This window comes from Anarrhichthys ocellatus, unplaced genomic scaffold, assembly GCF_004355925.1.
Source record: "Anarrhichthys ocellatus isolate YVR2014 unplaced genomic scaffold, GSC_Weel_1.0 scaffold8, whole genome shotgun sequence".
NCBI classification, from domain to species: domain Eukaryota; kingdom Metazoa; phylum Chordata; class Actinopteri; order Perciformes; family Anarhichadidae; genus Anarrhichthys; species Anarrhichthys ocellatus.
Genome location: NW_022280038.1, coordinates 11,248,339 through 11,261,177, shown reverse-complemented (window position 1 = coordinate 11,261,177; position 12,839 = coordinate 11,248,339). Strand labels below are relative to the sequence as shown.

General features: G+C 41.1%; 2 protein-coding genes across 2 annotated transcripts in view; one reads left to right on the top strand and one right to left on the bottom strand.

Moving 5' to 3' along the window:
* Positions 1-651, bottom strand: part of LOC116384279 (uncharacterized) — a 3,604-nt gene extending 2,953 nt beyond the window's left edge. Inside the window, exon 1 of the mRNA XM_031848784.1 lies at positions 455-651. Coding sequence (XP_031704644.1) covers positions 455-651 — 197 coding nt within the window. The remainder of the gene's footprint in view (positions 1-454) is intronic.
* Positions 652-2,540: 1,889 nt separating this feature from the next.
* dapk2a (death-associated protein kinase 2a) lies at positions 2,541-10,432 on the top strand. The gene is made up of 9 exons (XM_031848795.1): positions 2,541-2,621; positions 2,857-2,976; positions 5,297-5,518; positions 5,945-6,083; positions 6,875-7,004; positions 8,468-8,543; positions 8,619-8,771; positions 8,880-8,925; positions 9,268-10,432. The coding sequence occupies exons 2-9, from the start codon at positions 2,915-2,917 to the stop codon at positions 9,919-9,921; spliced, it is 1,482 nt and encodes a 493-aa protein (XP_031704655.1). The 5' UTR covers positions 2,541-2,621; positions 2,857-2,914; the 3' UTR covers positions 9,922-10,432.
* Positions 10,433-12,839: the final 2,407 nt, after the last annotated feature.

The window sequence follows — 12,839 nt, the reverse complement described above, 5'->3', positions numbered from 1 at the left end:
AGCAGAGACCGGTCCACCGTGGACAGACCCAGATCCTCCAGCAGAGACCGGTCCACCGTGGACAGACCCAGATACCCAGAGTATTTTCTTGTAGGTGGTCGAGGTGGAGCTAGTTTTCTTATTTTTTATACTGTCACTAAAGCTGTCAAATAAATCTAGTGCAGTAAAGACTTAAAAACTGAATCATAGTGGAGTAGAAGCAGAAATATTCATATAAAGTACTTTAATAAATGCACTATTACATTCCTTCCACCACTGCATAACAACTAACAGAAAAACAAACATAATGATCTACAGTATCCTGCAGAAATCTATTATTCAAATAAATTCAAATGCAATTCCACAACCTTATCAGAGCCAAAAACAGCTGTAAACTTTCAGTGCATTTGACCGTCTTCATTTCCATGAGTACAAACACAAACGTCTCCTTCACTCCGTCACTCCGGATCCTTACTTTCGTGCAGCGAAGCCTTTGAACCAGTTGGGGAAGTTTCCGTCGTTCAGGAGGAGCGGCGCCTGAGTCTCCGTGAACCACCTCAGCACCAGCTCCTTCAGGCCTCCCCCTGATGTCTCCATGTGCAGGTCGACGGCCGACGTCTTCTCCATCCTCTCAGGGGTTCTGTCAGCAGCTGACGGGGCAGTGATCACCATGCACGCTCCTCTGCTCACGTTTTAACTCTCTAAAGGAAGACGAAACGCCTCATTTGCATATTTCCTTTGGGCGTCTCTCTCATCTGAATAGTGGCATTGTTTCAGTTGATCTACCGATGACTCCTCTAGCTCTCATTGGGTAGCCAGTTTCTTTTTACTGTCTGTGCTCCTGGTCCCCCAGATTGAACTTCAACAGGTCACTTGGTACAATTTTCATTTTTGTTTGTTTTCATTTTATCAGATGAACTTTTGGTGGGTAGGTTTTTTACTGCTTGATTGTCTGATTGTCCTCAACAAGATAAATCATTCAAATGTAGGGTTAAGATGTGGACAGCCATTCAGACATCTAGAGCCACAATTATTTTGCAGGTAATTTGGTCATAAACCAAAACACTGGCTGATGATGACACTCGATGAAAAGTCAGGGAGTCACCAAAGTTATTCAAATTCATCCTCTGGGGAACATGAAAGACTGAACCAAACTCCATAGCAATCAAACCATTTTTGTTGCTCAAAATGACAAATAGGCGCTATATGAAAAGACAGAGGATCACTACATTTGTTAGTAGGATTCATCCTCTGGGAACGTGAATATCTGTAGCAGATTTCATGACAATCCATCCAATAGTTAAGATATTTCACCTGGAACTGTCAATCTGATGTTGGTGCTAGGTTGAAACGTCAGGGGATCAAAATAATTCATCCTCTGGGGAACATGAATGTCTGAACCAAACTCCTCACGGTGGCGTTAACAGTAACAACATTACGGTCATTTAGCCGATGCTTTTATCCAAAGCAACTTACAATTCAGATTCTATCACATACACCGTAGGCTCAGCTACGGGAGCAATTTTGGGGTTAAGTGTCTTGCTCAAGGACACATCGACATGCGACTAGCGGAGCGGGAGATCCTCTGATTGAAGAGGATCGGCTGCTCTCCACTTAGCCACGGTCGCCCAGTCAGAGGATGACCAAAGCTAGTGGGATTTATCCCCTGGGGAACCTGAATATCTGTAGCAGATCATTATCACTCATTAAATAGTTGTCAAGATATTTAATTCAGAACTGTCAATCTCATGGTGGTGCAAATTGAAAAGTCAGGGATCACTAAAATCCTTAGGATTCATCCTCTGGGGAAGATGAATGACTGAACCAAACTCTAGAGCAATCCCTCAATATCTATAATGACATGGTTATTACTCATGGTGGCGCTACATGAAAAGTCAGGATCACAGTCAGTAAGGGAGGGGGGGCCAAAATCATTGATTTTCATTCATCAGAATCTATAGTCAAATAAATAAAATGTAATTCATCAATACAATTTAAAATAGTAAATGTTAAAATTAACCAGTCTTATTAAGATAAGAAAAAAAGAAGTATAACAAAAAACACCCCAATATTTGAATTTCAGAGTTGACGGTGTGCTAGAGTGCGCGACACAACAGGTGTCATAAGTTCACGCGCGGAGCTGAAAGATGGCCGAGCCAGAGGCAGAGCGCGCACACAGAGGCGGTGACGACAAACCCTATTTATATTATTGCAAAGTAAAAGTTGACTTAAGGTTCTGCAAAGGCACGTGCTTCATTTAACGCTTTTGATTGCATCTCATGACTTGGCACGTGTCCGTGTTTGATTCGGCATTAAACTAACACACATCTTTTAAAGGTCCATAGAGGGGAAGGGTAAAGCCTACACACCGTGAATACAGTTAATATTAATTCAAATGAATTAATGTTGCCATTCAACTCTCAACTGCATTATAGCAGTAGTTCACGTTAAAAATATATATATATAATTTCATCCAATTATAACAAATGCCACCTTAAATGTGTAGTTCTGTTAAAGAAGTCTGGTGTGACGCTCTCGCGCGCTGCTGAGCGGAATGTGTTGAGTCCTCAACGCCGGAGAGACGCACGCAGGACAGGAGGAGGACATGGTGTTCACGATCAAGACTTGACGTTTTTAAGACCGTAGGACATTTTATATTGATCTGTTTTTGTTATTTGTTGTGCTGTTCACAATATTAGTCTCGTGCTTCAGTGTACAGTAAGCCAAACCGTCGGTGGGCGACTGTTTTAACTGCGATGGCATTTTCTATAACAGGATAGCCATGTTGCAAAACCGTTTCATTTACTGTTGTAATGTCGCATTTAGTTGAAGAGTTGTTTTTTTCCAGATGATAAAATAACTGTTTTGTCATTTCAGGAAAAGAGGGATGAAGCAGAAGTATTATTCTAACAAACACCAGTGAGGAGTCTGCAGCATGGACTTATTCAAGCAACAGAAAGTGGAGGATTTCTATGAAATTGGTGAAGAGTTGGGAAGGTACAGACATGCATGCAGCATCTCATATACTTCAGCATGGTGAAATATGTTATTTAATTTAATTTAATGAATAACGGTGAGATCTTTAATGCAAATCAGAATCCAAAATAGGAGATAGTGTGAATAAAGACACTTCCACACAGCCAGGCCATTAAACAATCTGGCATTAGATGGATAAATAAATACATAGGGGATAAATACAAAGATAAAAGCAGAAATAACTCAAACTAGAAAGTGAACTACAACTCAAAACTAGCACCATACTCAAACTTTATATTTATTTATTTATTACATACGTATTTCACTGACAAAACTTCTGCAATGCATTTTAATATTATATACAGTATATAAACGTAAATTTAAACTTATTCATGAAGAATCCAGTCATGGGAAATTAGGAATCTTATCTTTCATCTCTTTAGTTTAAGGACACAAATTCTTTGAAAATATCTTATGAGGCAGATTTAAAGTGTAACTATTATTTCATTACATATTGTTCTTGTTATCAGTTACAGTGAGTCAGACATCCGTAATATTAATATACAGGCAACAGCTTTTAACATCCGAAAGAAAAACGTAACCGTGATACCAGTAGTTGTGACGAGTTTGTGAGTTATTCATAGTGTTGTTTTGGTAGTAGATCGCTTCATAAAGCACCACTTAGACTAGAAGATTTGAAAATGGAAGTTGCAGCATGAAGGTCACTTCACCCGGCAGGTATTGCTTCGCTATTACAATATGGAAATTACACAGAATCATTAACTGCATGCTGCAAGTGCTCCTTCTCAACAGGAGTCAAAACTTCCTCTTGAAACTTCCAGATGAATGTTTCTGAGTACCTCAGATTACACTGAAATACTCCTGGTACTCCCGTAACTTCACTGTAATTCTAACAGTGACCTACTGTATTGCTGTGAAAGCAATGCATTCTGGGAATTTAGGACGTCTACTATATTTTGATGACAATAAGTTAACCGTATTTCTCTGCATCTCGCTGGTGAAACTGCTGCCAGTAAAATACTGTAATTGTTAAATTACATAGAATTACTGTATGTTATGATTACAGGAAATTGCTGTAATTTCTACAGGAGATTACTGGTGAAATTGCTGCCTGTGATTTTACAGTAAGAAACATAAACTGTTGTATTTTAGGCCTAGTTTTGTTGCAGTGCGTCAGTCAGGTGCAGACAACTGTTCAGCATGTCGAGATGCTTTTTAAAGGACTCTTCTATCTTTAGCTGCGGCTATTTCTACTCCCAGACGGGGCGCAGATGAGGAAGTGGAGTGTTAGATTACAAGTGAACCAGAAATAAAGAGATGAAGCTGTACAGTCCTTTGACCTTTTGAGTATTTTGAACACATCAAACCCAGTAGTCACAATCCCGTCACAGCTCTGTAGCTCGTGTTATTGTGGGCTGCATTTAATAACACTAAAATATTAAAGATACTAAATAAGTTTAATTGTGTTGACTCCCATTTACCTTGTGTTAACCGGGAGTCATCAACAGGCTCGTCAGTGAGTGTTGGCAGGCCGCCATTGGCAACCATTTTGAATAATTGTCAACCACTTCTTCTCTATTTATCATGTAAAAAATGGGGAGGGCAAACAGGAAAGCGTGCTCCCCAAATACATTTATTTTTATATTTACACCACGCTGCTGGAGACCCAGGACGTATTGCTGGACTCGCTGGAGGGAAGGGAGACACGGGAGAACCAGAACCAGGACTGAGAGGAGCAGACTGTCAGACCCTGCTGCAGTAAAATGAGAGGTTTTCTAAAGGGACTCTGGTGCTCAGAAACACGACCACTTTAGTCCACAGGGGGGCGACAGAATCAACACTAAATGAAAGTTTTGTTTATGAAAAAGCCACTTTATCTCAACTCACAGCTCAGTGGACGGACGTTACTGACTAAAAGTTACAGAGAGTGATCTAATGCTTGACCGACACTGACATTTTGAGCCCAATACTTTTATTCATATTTGACAATAAAAAAGAAAAAGAAGCAGATGATATTCGCTTGTATACATTTTTTACAAAAACTAAAACAATGATATCTCTTAAACTGTGTAATTTAAAGAATTTTACAGTAAAACAAATAAACTTGTCAGAGCTTTCTGGAGAACACGTTTACTCAAAATGACCTCAAACATTTCTTTGACATTTTTGTATTGCAATATTTTGACTAATATACCAATCAATATCAATATATCGATGATAAGCTGAAATGTACCATTATGTTTGTTAGCGGTGAATAAAAACTACTGTAGTCCAGCCTCCCAGACACTTAGCTCTCTGTGATTGCTCCTCTGTGTCTCAGCGGGCAGTTCGCCATCGTGAAGCAATGCAGAGAGAAAAGCACGGGTCTGGAATTTGCCGCCAAGTTCATCAAGAAGCGGCAGAGCAGGGCGAGCTCTCGAGGCGTGCGGCGGGAGGAGATTGAGCGGGAGGTGGACATCCTGCAGCAGATCCGGCACGCCAACATCGTGACGCTGCACGACGTCTACGAGAACCGCACTGACGTGGTGCTGATCCTGGAGCTGTGAGTGAGCGGTTCACTTGAAGTTATTCACAGCACTGTAGAGCATTTTAATCAGTTAATTACAGCGTATGAAGCCTCTTTATAACAGTCTACGTCCATCATTACAAACTCACGATGTGCTGCAAGACACAGAACTTTATCTTAAATTATTGGACATCCTTATGTGTTCAAACGTACCAAACGTACTGAATTTTGCATAAAACACACAAACAGAATATTTACATTTGTTGGAAAGTTGCAGCCCTTCAGCAGCTTGCGTTTAGTTTAGCATTATGCATGTTTGGATTACGGTAATGAACCGTAATGGTCCACAGGGACCAACAGAATCAACACAAACCGAAAGTTCTTTGTAGTAACTTTAAGGAATAGTAATAAACATGATGAAGTTTTCATGAATGATTTGGATGATGCGGGTTTGTGTTCCAGGGTCTCTGGAGGGGAGCTGTTTGACTTCCTGGCACAGAAGGAGTCTCTGAGCGAGGAGGAGGCCACTCAGTTCATCAAGCAAATCCTCGAGGGGGTCAACTACCTCCACGCCAGGAAGATAGCCCACTTTGATCTCAAGGTTGGTCCAGACGAGACGTGATGCTGCACTCTGCTTCACTACATGTGTGTAGGAGACAGGGTGCTACCGTGGACTCATTCTCAAAGAATATTCTGTGTTCAATTTTTGGTAAAACAGTCGGTAGCAATCTGTAACAAAATGATTCTACATGAACACAACTATAAAAACTATGCAGTTAAATGATTAATTTCTTATTTTCTTTGGTGTTTTATCATATATACGGATGTGCAATGATGTTTGTTAGGTAATATGTACGTGTTGTTGTCTAATGTCAAGTATTAGATCACGTGACGAGACGTTATACGATGCACGCCTCCAATTTATGATCAAGTGGGATTCATCATTCAGCACACCTGGTTAGAGCAGATTTGGACAGTTTAGAACATCTGGAGTCTTAACTGTTTTCAGAGAATGTTGCTGCTTGAGGCCCAACGTCACATTTCTGAGCCACATCAGAGAGACACAAAAAGAGTCTTAACAACTCTACAGTCTGGGTGTCTTTCTCCTGTAGGAGAGATGCTGGGGCCTTTTGTATGTCTGCGTCCAGAGGTTGTCCACTAGTTGAAGCTATTAGATGTCTTAAATCTAGAAAAATATGACTTGTGTGCACAGTATCTTTTGAAATGATGAGTTTTCTGAACAAGTTTTGCACCTTATGCATATACTGAAGTCTGCTTTTTATTATTTGCAATTTAGAATAAATATCACGAGGGGAAACAATATAATAGCATTTTTAATTCACATAGATTTTTCTGAAACATTTTAAACGTCTCATCTTCTCTCATCTGCAGCCTGAAAACATTATGCTGCTGGACAAGAATGTGCCGTTGCCCAGAATCAAACTCATTGATTTCGGTCTTGCCCACAAGATTGAAGCTGGCGTTGAGTTCAAGAACATCTTTGGAACACCGGAGTTTGTAGGTAAGAAACAAACGCAACCAAGAAACAACAAAAACTCCAACACGCCCGCAAAAGTGTAGTCAGAACAAGGTGGCCAGATAAGTAGCAAACAATTATGTTGGTGCAGCTGAGATGCTTTGAATCTCTAGTGTCCATAGTCTCTGTTATGTCCATCCAGGCTGAAAATGTCCAGTCGGAGACACAGTCCAAGGACATCCAGTGAGAGTACTTTAGAAAAGGTGACTTAGATTGACATTTAGCCACGCTCATAACACGCTCACGTAAAGTCCAATTGCTTTCTGATATAATCATTTTAAATCCAGACCGGCATTCCACAAGTTTATATAAACACACACAGTGTTTATGTACAAAGAAATACACACACACACACACACACACACACACACACATAGAGTGACAAGAAGGTGAACACAAAGAAAAAATAATTAAAAGGGCAAAAAAAGAATACAGAAAAGCACTTAATTATATGCTATATATTATATTTATTTATTTGTTTGCCTTTTTGACGGGCTAAAAATTTCAACTTTGCACACTCATCAGAACTGGTTAAAACGTTAAAATATTTTGTGGGTTTCATAACCGGGTGTGACAAACGGGCTCGATAGCGCCCCCTATAAACGTGGGCGTTCAGATGGCTGCAATCTGCAACCTCACCACTAGATGGCACCAAATCATAAACAATGTTTAGATTCAATTTAATGTTTTTCAAATGCTGCTATTCATCCAATCTGGGCGAGTCACTCATCATCAACAGCGGGGGTAAGAGGAGGTTTTCATATCATTTTACCCAAAATTACAATAACAAGGACGAGGAGAACCTCATTGTCTCTGAATTAAAGACAGAAACCAATGAGCCACTTCTTTCAACACGATGGAAAGGTTGAACTTTCAGTCTCTCAAAACAAACCTTTCAGCTGTAAACATAAAAAACATTAAATCCTGATGTTGTTATTCATTTATTGTGCATAACTTAATTTGGTGTACATTAGTCTCTTCATCTTCCCTCCATTGTCATCGTGTCAATCATTTGTAGAGCACCTTGAATTACATTTGATTTGTTTGAGAGGTGCTTGGTGAATAAAACATTATTGATTGATATACTGTTGACATTATTTTCTGATTTATGGAGTGATGCAGAAAATTCTTTCTGCAAAAACCTTTGACTCTAATATTTCAATAACCTGGTTTTGTCCAACGTTCACATTTATGTTCTGACATAAACAATTCCTCATCTGCACATTTATCAAAAAACTATTTTCTTAATCTAAGTAATCAACTGGGGAAGTTTATTTTTGTACATTTTAAATTGTTTACCCTTAAAAAGATCCATAAACTGTGACATGAGATATCAGAGGTAGCCACAGAGATCATATTCTGGACTCGTAATGTGTCAAACTGAACACGAATCTGCTGATTTGCTTTAACAGAGATGCATTCTGCTTGTCATCCGTTTGCCTTTTAAGCACCGGAGATTGTCAACTATGAGCCGCTGGGATTAGAAGCAGACATGTGGAGCATCGGGGTCATCACCTACATCCTGCAAGTGAACCCACAAATACCTTGATGTCACCTTTAGAGCACACGACCTAAACGTTCTGTGTTCTTTTGCTCCAGGCTGAGCGGTGCGTCACCTTTCCTCGGGGAGACCAAACAGGACACGCTGGGCAACATTTCAGCTATAAACTATGAGTTTGACGAGGAGTTTTTCTGTCACACCAGCGAGCTGGCCAAGAAATTCATCAGCCAGCTGTTGGAGGAGGATAAGACGTAAGACGTGGTGAACGACATTTTCCTCAGGGCCAATTTAAAGTTAAACTTTTTGTTTTGTGCAACGTTCTCCAGAATCACACAACTAACATTTATTTTCTCTTACAGGAAAAGATTAACAATTCAAGATGCTCTTAATCACCCATGGATCAAGGTAAAGTTCAAATAGCCAGAATTATAGATTCATTAAATTCTTTAATAACCTTATTTTAAAGATCTAGTACATTATTACAGTATAGCTGTTATAATGATGTTTCTCTTCTTTCCTTCAAAAATATCTATTTTACTGGGAGACGACAAGAGTATAATTCAGCCACTCAATGTAATACCTACATTTTAAATAGTTTTTACCCCAAAAGAAGAAGAATGAAATACAGTGAATTCTTATTATGTTTCACACTCCTGCTGTTTGAGGACATTTCTCAACATGTCTGACTTAAGTGTATAATTACATGAGCTGTTGTATCAACAGAAACTAACTCTCCCTTCTTTAAAGTCCAACGAGCACAAGGAGGAAAATAAAGCCCAGGAGCCGAAGAAACGGGAGCGCCGCCAGCTGAAGACCAAGCGCCTGAGGGAGTACACCATCAAGTCCCACTCAAGCATGCCGCCCAACAACACCTACGTGAACTTTGAGCGCTTTGCCCAGGTGGTGGTGGACATCGACCAGATGGAGAGCTCGTTCGTGAGCCTGGCAGCGGCCCACGACTCCCTGCAAGAGGACATCGACGCCATGGTGTCCATATACAACGAGAAGGAGGCCTGGTACAAGGAGGAGAGCGAAGACGTCCGCCATGAGCTCTCGCAGATTCGCTACGAGTTCCGTAAAGTGGAGGCCTTCAAGAGGAGCCTGCAGGACGACATGCAGGCCTTCAGCTCCGGCCTCGGCGCCGTCAGCAACCGCTACCGGGAGAGGCAGAGCCACTTCGATGCGCTGCGTCTGGAGCTCAGCAACGAGCTGAAGTGGGTGCAGGAGGTGATGGGTTCTTTCCCCGGGGATGGAGGCGGCGGCGGGTACCCCGGCTGCAGCTTCTCCACCGTCTTCAACGACGACGTGAACGAAGCCCTGAAGGAGCTGCTGAACCGCTCCTGTGGAGGAGAGCTGCTGACGGGGATCAACCTGGACTTTGAAACCGGACAGCAACGATGATGGCAACCTGTAGCTGGGATTTTTCTAGTCAGAGAGAGCTCTGCCTCTGGTCAGTATGTACTCAGCGGGATGGAGGGAGCCACCGTGCATCACCTACTGCTGGTGGATCCACATGGACGGGAAGAGAGCTTTGGAGTTGGATTTCAAATACACAAAGCAAATGCCCACCAGGTGTTTTTGAGTGTTGGTCACCTGGTGCGATTCCACATGGAGAACCAGATGCCCGTCGTCTCTGGAAGCAGTGAGCTGTGTCTCAGACAGTCAATCCTACAAAGACACACACACACACACACACACACACACACACACATTCATGGCATGCATACATTAGCCTGCAGCAGCGGTTCTCAACGGTTTTGGAGCTGAGGCACAATGTGCACAAGCAAAAAAACTTGAAACCTTTCAGCACTTTTAGCTACATTATAATTTTAAATCAACCAGGTCCTGTCAACATGTGAGACATTACTGAGTAAATATACTGTATATGTGCAGTGTGTAAGAACATTGGAGTACATTGGAGTACACTGTGCCTCACCCCGTGTTGACAACAGCTGCTGGCCTGCAGAACATCCTGTCTCTCTCTCTCTCAGGCTGAATTAGCTGGTGTTAACTCAAAGTCTGAGCGCAATCACTGATGTCGGGAGGAAATTACCAGAATGTTGGCACACTTTAACAATCGCTTTTTTGACATGCTAAATCTGTCTTGTGTTCATTTGTTTTGAGTTGTTATTGCTTTGTGTCTCCATTTCCCATGCTTGACTTTTGAATCCCACTTTTTTTCTTACATTCTGTATAAAGAATTAAAACGCTCTTTGTAAACAGAGTCTACAGAAACGGATTTGCAGTTTAGTCTCCGATAAGTTGGCAAATATGCAAATAGTAAAGTTTTTTGTTTCCAATAAGGTAATCAAATACATCGTCAGTTACAGAATGGATCACTGGATTTTGTTCGTAATTTCTTTCTTTTTAATCCTCCAACCACAGAAACATGACTTTAATTCTTCTTACCCCTTTTATGAGATAATTATTATTAAATTCAGGAAATACTCACAGCCCAAGTTTACTGTAACTACCTAGTAAGAAATCCTAACACACAACTATCAGTAGTTAACGGGGACAGAAATCTAACAAGGTAGCTGTCATAGAGAAAACACATTGAAAAGTTTAATTTCATCATTGTTTTCTTTCTCTGTAAAGTTAGAGTGAAGGGGTGCTACATAAAATGGAGGCACCGCTGGGATCTGTATAGCTTATGTTAGCTCTTGACCAAAGACAACAACAGTTATGTAAGATAAGCAGAACATGAATAGATAATTATTTAAAGCTGCTATATTTTTTAGTTCATAGGTTAAGTAAAAAATAAAAAATAAACTTTATTTGGTCATTAGTCTAATTTATATAATAAAAGGACATTTTCCTTAGCTCAGGTTAGTTTACACTACAGAAACTCAAGAAGTATAAGCTCAGACAAACAGTATCGTGCAGTTACCAGACAAAGGGCATTATGGCACAACTTCAGCACTGGTGCAAAGGTGAAGGTATTAACCCTTTACATGCCATATTGTTCAAAGGTGTCCCAGAAAACACAGAGATTGATTTCATTGAAGAAACCCTGCAGACCATAAAAGCTCTTCGGAAACGTTAAGGTCAGAGGAAGGGTGTTTGATCCTCAGTGTCACGGCCTCACTGCACTATGTGAATGCAGAGATGATGTCAACACAAAAGCCATTCCTTTGGACGTGTTACCAGAAGGCAGTGTTTCACCGTGGAGTATTGTTGGACCCTCTGAAGAGGAAAATGTATCCACTGATGAACAAGGGGATGCTGCACAGGAACAGCAACAAGTATTTGGTTCTCCTTTTCCACTCCAAGCATCCACACCTGAAGCTATTGCAGTGGGAGATATAATGCAGAGAGCATTTAACCTACTAATGACAGTAACTCATACAGGAGGTTGCGAACTTTCTCTGGAGTCACCCCCATACCCCCTGGAGAAGAGCAGCTGGATAACTGGATGGAGCAGGCTCGTCTAATGGTAGAGGAGTGTGATCGGCCAGACAGAGACAAGAGACTGAAAAAGGCAAAGACTGAGAGACATTAGAGATTCTGCAAGCTGTTCGATTCAACAACCCAGACACAACTCCTATAGAGCACATTGATGTTATTGAGAACACTTTTGGCACACCTGAAACAGGTGAAGAGCTCTACTTTGTTTTTAGAATGCTATGTCAGCACCACAATGACAAACTTTCAGCATTTCTGAGAAGGATGGAGAGAGTTATGAACAAAGTAGTCCAAAAGGGAGGCTTGCAACCTGCCCAAGCAGATAAAGCACGTCTGGACCAACTCATTAAAGGAGCCACCAGATCTGACATGATGCTCCTAAACCTCAGGCTTAGGGAGCGGAGAGATTGACCACCTACGTTTTTGCAGTTGTTAAATGAGATCCGCACTGAAGAGGAGTACGAAGCATCTCGCCACAAGTTGAATCCAACAAAATCAGTGCACGTGAAGACTGTTACGATACCAGCAGGGGCGGAAATAAGAGATCTCAGAGCTGAGATACAAGAAATGAAATCACAAGTCGGTGAACTTACCGCATGTCAACATTACATTCCTTTTCACCACCCGCACTACAACCTGCAATCACTTCAATCACTGACTCTTCAGGGGAAGATAAATACATTCAAGCATTAGAGAATGATGTTAAACAACTGCGGAAACAGGTCTCAGTTATGTCAGTCAGACCTACCAGAGTATCAGAAGCACAGCCAAATCAAGATTCTCCGACTAACCCCAGACGGGAAAGAGCCTCACCTCAAAGAGACTCAAGTGACTTTTTCTGCTACCGTTGTGGTGAGGACGGGCATGTTGCTACTAAATGTAGTGCTCCAGAAAACTACCAAAAAGTGATACAG